Source organism: Heloderma suspectum, chromosome 3 (genome assembly GCF_057233095.1).
Source record: "Heloderma suspectum isolate Gila_16-S chromosome 3, 16-S_ref, whole genome shotgun sequence".
In the NCBI taxonomy this organism is placed as follows: domain Eukaryota; kingdom Metazoa; phylum Chordata; class Lepidosauria; order Squamata; family Helodermatidae; genus Heloderma; species Heloderma suspectum.
Window position 1 is genome coordinate 94,148,854 of NC_139460.1, and position 6,000 is coordinate 94,154,853.

General features: G+C 49.8%; 1 protein-coding gene and 1 long non-coding RNA gene across 3 annotated transcripts in view; one reads left to right on the forward strand and one right to left on the reverse strand.

Moving 5' to 3' along the window:
* The window catches only part of KDM6A (lysine demethylase 6A), a 170,591-nt gene extending 168,984 nt beyond the window's left edge, over positions 1-1,607 (reverse strand). For both annotated transcript variants that reach the window (XM_084843887.1, XM_084843886.1), the window contains exons 1-2: positions 907-1,607; positions 545-608 (exon numbers count right to left, since the gene is read on the reverse strand). In XM_084843887.1, the coding sequence (XP_084700013.1) occupies positions 545-608; positions 907-1,073 (231 nt within the window). In that variant the 5' untranslated portion in view covers positions 1,074-1,607. The remainder of the gene's footprint in view (positions 1-544; positions 609-906) is intronic.
* A 1,123-nt stretch (positions 1,608-2,730) lies between these two features.
* LOC146349956 (uncharacterized) lies at positions 2,731-5,402 on the forward strand. Its single transcript, XR_014789129.1, has 2 exons — positions 2,731-2,814; positions 3,661-5,402. It is a non-coding gene; the product is annotated as an uncharacterized LOC146349956 (long non-coding RNA).
* Positions 5,403-6,000: the final 598 nt, after the last annotated feature.

Sequence of the window (6,000 nt, forward strand, 5' to 3'; positions counted from 1 at the left end):
AAAGTGACACGCCACGGAAGGAGAAGGACATCTCTTTGATACCCACTCTTCCTACTTATAGGAATTGAATTACGGTGATTCAGCTCAGTTTAGCTTTTTCTCTTCCAGAAATATGGATGAGGAAAATAATAAAATAAGGAGGAAAAGGAGGTCCAGGGTGGCCAATGGCAAATAAGTAACGCTTCATCTCCCGATTATTCGTAGGGGTTCCTCCCAGCTGGGCAGATTCGGGCCTGATGCACAGGCACGTTCTGTCCTACTTTTTGGACAATGCCCAGAAAGTGGCCCAGAGCAGCTTTCTACGCCGCGCACCCCTCTCTTCCTTTCAGCCGGCCAGAGAAGAGCCGAACCGTTCTCGTCAGAAAGCCAGGGAAGAGATGGTGGGTCACAGGGCAGCTCGACTAAAGTCCTGGCGAGTCTTACGGGCGCGAGGTGACGGTTTAATTCCTCTGCTCGGCTCTCCTCCACACACACACGCGCGCACGGGAGGGGAGGGTGGCTCCCTCGTCGGTCGCCTCCTCCTCCCCCACCCCAGTCCCCTTACCTTTAACAGCAAGGCCTTCGTTCTGGCGCCATCTTCATGAAGCCTCAGAAACCCGAAGAGTCGGCTGCAGAAGGGGGGAAGCAGGAGAGAGCGAGGGAGATTGAGAAAAACAGCCACGTTCGTGGAGTCCCCCACCCCACCCCGCCTCGCCTCGCCTCGCCTCGCCTCGCCTCAGACAGACCGCTTCGTGCGCTCCCTCTCTCTCGCTGCCAGGGGCAGAGCCCGCACTCCGGCCCAAGAGCACCGCCGCACTCACACTCGCTCGCTTTCTCTCACGCACACACACTCGCACACCCGGGGCGGGCGGGCGAGCAAGGGAGAACACCGGACGAGCCGGATCGCGGAGGCTGCCGTTCGGGTACCTGTCGAGGCCAGAGAGGACTTCTCTCTCCTCCGCTGTCAGGCTGGCGAAGTCCTCCTCGCTCTGGCCGCTCGCTTTCCCCGCCGCCATTTTCTTTTCCTCATCACCGAAAGAAGCAGTAGAGGCGGCGGCGGCGGCGGCGGCGAGCGACACTCCACACGATTTCATGGAAACGCAACGTAATTAACTCACGATCGCAAGGGCCCCCCCTCCTCCCCGCGCGCCCCCAACACCCCCCCAGTGCCGGGCGGGGCGGGGTGCCCGACACACGCACGCACCACCACCACAACTTTTATTACAACAACAGCCGGCAGGGAGGGGGAGGGAGAGGGAGAGGGAGGCGGGGGGAAGCCCCGCTGCTCGGAGGAGGAGAGGGAGGGAGGGAGGGAGCCCCAGCGCTGGAGACTGGGGGGGGGGAGTGGGAGGAGGAGGAGGAGGAAGAGGAGGCGGCGGCTGCTGTTGCTGCTGTTGGCGGTGACGGCGACCGAGCAGTGTTTACATCGCTGCTGAGCCGCCAGCCCCGGCGACGAAGAGTGAGTGGAGTCGGGGTGACAGGGGCCCGCGCGCGCCCGCGCGGGGTGTATTTGTTGCCTGTACAAACTTCCCCAGCAGCTGCACAAAGTTGTTGTAATTGTGTCACAGAGCGAACCCCACGCCGCCACCGTGACCCCCCCTCCCCACCCCGCTTGCCTGTGCCCACGCAGCCAATCGCCGCGCCCAGGCCTGCCCACGTGATCTTTGTTGACTTACGTCAGTCATAGCGCTCCTCTAGCGCTACGCTCGAGCTTGGTAGCAGCGCTCCTTCTACCAAGGGGGTGCAGTCGCAATGGGTTTGAAGCTCTACTTCAGGTTTCCCGGTTACGTTTCGTAGCATCTTCCATGTGCGACCGGGGCAAAAGCAGTAACGTGCAGGAACAGCGCCCTTTCGTTGCAGTGTTTTAAAATAGGCAACCTCTCTGTTCCAAAACTTAGAAAATAAGCGGTTAGATGTTCGTGTCAGACAAATTCAACGCATGGAGACGCACATAGCAAAAGTTTCTAATTTTTTTGTTTTTGTTTTTTATAAGGAGACAAACTGTATGGGTTTAAAGTTTGGGGCTGGGATCTGATTCCTTTTACAACGTTGCAGTACAGACAGAAATTCAACGGGTGCAGACTTTCCCTGATCATGGAGATGTAGAGAGGTGAAATACTGCCCCAGGATGTCTGCCTGTTACGCAACATCTTTAAAAGTGCAGAATGGTTCCCCCAATCAAAAAGCGACTCACGGCATCCGTCGTGCTGAAATACATTACTAAAAAGCCCTGGTAGAGTCATTCTTCCTTGTAAAACTTCTTCAGTTTTGTCAAGATGTGGATATCGAACATACACTAAGGGTTTTAAAGGCCTGTAACAAACCCATTTTCACTAGCCGGCCAAATACACTTTTTGCTCACCCTTCCAAACTGCCTATTTACAAACTCTCGTTTCTGTCTGTCTTCTAGCAAATCATGTAGCCTGGATAGGGAGTGAGATATGTTTAAATTCAGTTGTATAGCATTATTTGGATTGAGGAGAGGCAAGGGCACTAAGTTTCCAAAAGTATTTAACAAAGAAACTCAAAGATCTATTCCAACAGCAAATGAGGGAGGAAACTCATCCAGTCAGCAAAAGCCATTTTGGGTAAGATCATGGTTATTTCAAAACACTGCGACGACATGGTGCCCTAACTCAGTTTTATTTGAGGTTTGTTTCCGCAATAGCACTATCACTTCATCCCCGCATGTGGAGGGTTCGAAGAACGTCAATCAGAAACCGGAAGCGTAGCCCTCTTTTTCAATCTCTTAGGCTGCCATCCTCCTCACGAGCCGTACGGCATTGACCGAGAGGGTGGGGTTTCCATACATTACGGGTTGCTATTCAGCCGTTGGTGAGTCAATCAAACGGCTTTGTCAGTTACCCACAGGCAGCATGTTTCTATGCGCCCTTTAAATTAGGTGCGGGGAGGCGAGAGCGGTGGGGAGTAGTTGTTGGCCAAGGAAAGGGTTGGACGGCTTGAACATAAATGGCTGCTGTGCTAAAGAATCAAGCCGGAGGATCGTCGGCTGATGCTGTTAGGGAATCACTGTGTGCGGACGCGCGGCTGCCACTGTCATCGGCGTCTTCCTCCTCCAGAGAAGGGCTGGCGGGGCGTGGGGGGGCCACTTCGACGACTGCGCCCCCTCCCGCCTTCCCTTGGGCCAGGCCTGGGGCGTGGTTCTGGCACCAACGAATAATCATGGCTTCCCTTGCGCGGCGTATGTGCGTGTGCGGAGCGGAGTCAGCCGGGGCTTGGAGCCGAGCCCGGCGGGACGCTGCGAAGGGGCAGGCGCTCTCTGTGCCTTCGAGCGGCCGCCTTGGGCGCAGCTTGGGCGGCTCCCGGCCCCGTAAGCGGGCTGCGGCGAGTAGGCGGCGTTTGGCCGCTCTTCCCAGCGTCCCTCCCTCGAGGAAGGCTCCGAAGCCCGCGCGGGGTGAGCCGTTAAGTTGCCGCCTTCGCAGCAACGACAACCGGGGGGGAGGGGCGGCTTCGAAGCCTCCCTGGCTGCTGAGGGCTCGTCTCCGTTCGCGTGAGGCCAGGGAGCCCCTTCCAGGACCGACCTTAGCTAGGCTAGCGGAGGACCTGTTCCTCTTTCCTAGGAACGGGCCAGGGACCACCAGGAAGCTTGCATGAGACCTCCCCGGCCGCCAAAACACACACAACGGTGAGGTAATTAGGGTGTTCCTTCATTCGTTGCAGCAAGTAATCTTGAGTGCGATGGCGAGCTGATGGATGCCTCTGCTCCGTCGCTGGCGGGGTGGCGGGGGTGGCGGCTCTCCAGCGGTTCACCTCTCTGGAGTATAGACATGCGGGACGTGTTAGGGTGGAGAGCGACAGCACACATGGCTTGTGAAAAACATCGCCGCGCACGTTCAAACGTTTCCTGGCTCTTACAAAAGATCTAGCGAAGACACGTCAACGGAGTTGGGAGAAATGCAAGGCGAATATTACAATGCTTTGCCTTGCTTTCCCATGGACTTCTCGAGTCGTCCTCTCATACTCATAATTTTGAGTTTCTGTAACGTCTACAGGAACAGTACGGAGTGTATCGTCACTAAGTGATGGAGCCATCAGCTCTTGACTATAACTGTCGTTTCAAAACTGCCCACCTTTACAAAAAATGAACTTCGGGCCGCAATCCTGTGCTACATACCTACCTGAGACTACATCCCATTGAATTCAAACTTCTGAGTAGATATGTATAGGATCGCGCTATTATGTTGTGATAGTTGTATACTAGCAACAGGCCCTTACTGGATGGAGACAGTCCAGTAGATAAGACTCCTTGGGAGAGTTTGAGCAGGGCAATCTCAATTGTAATTGTCTCTGCCTATGCATTTTCTGATGTAATTGCCTTAGATGCTAGCGCAATGTCATGCTTTTGTGATACACAGCTACAGTCCTAAGAATTTTAAAGTTGCTGTAGAAGTTCTTGGAACTGATTAATAGAGCAACCAAAGGTAGATAGACTCAGTCCTTTATTTTTAAACTGCTCATAATATTGCCCCACTGCATAACAGTATTGTGAAAAATAGACAGCTTACAAGAGTATATTGGACAAAAGTACCTGTTTTAATATTCACCTTGGTTTCTGAAATACTTGTTCCTTTTTTATAACATGTTTGAATATTTTGTTCGAGTCAAACCACAGCCATTGTGTTATGCTAGTGAAGTTTAGTCTCAGATTGTTTCTTAATTTAGTTATCCCTAACTTGTCCCACTGATTTCAGTTGGTCTATGCTACATATGACTTAAGGCTCTATCCTGTCCATTGTGGATTAAGTTTATCTTATTTGTGTTTCTAAATTTATTTCTGTCCAGAAATAAACTTATATGACTATGCCCTTTATATACTAATGGTTTACAGCTGCAATCCTATACCCACTTACCTGGGAGTTAGTCCTATTGAATTCTGCAGGACTTATTCCTGAGTAGACACATATAGGATTTTGCTATTAGTCTCCAGTCTTTTCATATGAAATTATTAGAAAACATCAATGGATCCATCCATGTTCAGGCACAGACTGAATTCCTGTTTCTGCCATTATTTGTGTTCATTCATTTGGAGCCATCAGAATCCTGTCTATTCTTAAATAATTTTGATATAGTATAGAGTAAAATGTAAAGTTGTTTGAATGTCATAAGGACCCCCTCCATTAATAATTGTAAAATATTCCTTTCTGTTTGATCATGGGTAAAGACGTAAACAGGTGAAGGACACAGTAGGGCCTGTTCCAGCAGGACTTCTCTCTCGCCCTCCCCCCGGCCCCCAAAGAGGGCCATCTACCACTAGCTGCTTTGTGGGAAGGATTCTGATGACTTTCTATATGTTAACATTGTTTATTGTGATTGTATTAATATGTTTTGATGTTTACTTGTAAGCCACCTTGGAAGGATTTGTATCCTGAAAGGCAGGATATAAATAAATGTAATAAACAATATTATGATTACTATATTAAATACCATCTAGTTGTCCATGTGTACAGTCACATATTTGAAGGTGCTGCATAAGTGTTCATTTGTAGCATAATTCAAGGGTCTTTATACCAATTTCGAGTCAAGCCTAATCAGAGCATATCCATCAGTGAACAGCTCATAATAGATGTTGATAGGAGAACTGCTAACATACAAATTAGACACTTAGATAAACAGAATGTCCTCAAGGGAGTCAGAGAAGGATACCAGCTAGGCTTATGTTGTTATTTATGTAGCGTTCTATAGTTAAACAATCAGCATTGGCTTACCACTTATTAATATCCTTATATTAAGTTTTTCCTTCAGAGTAGAAGAGGCTGGATATTTTTTTAGCAGAGCAAGTCAGCTCTGTCTTCAAGATACTGTGATAACACTACCTTTCTATATGTTGTATTTTCAGTTTTGTACATTAGGACTTTTTTGTTTGTCTGCTTTTTACTTGAATTTTTATTTCGCTTACCCCAATGCAAGTTAGCAAGAAATCAAACAGATACAAAATGTAAAATATTTTAAAAGTATGTTAAGTAAGTCCATATCGACTTAACTCAAACCTCCAGAGGCCAA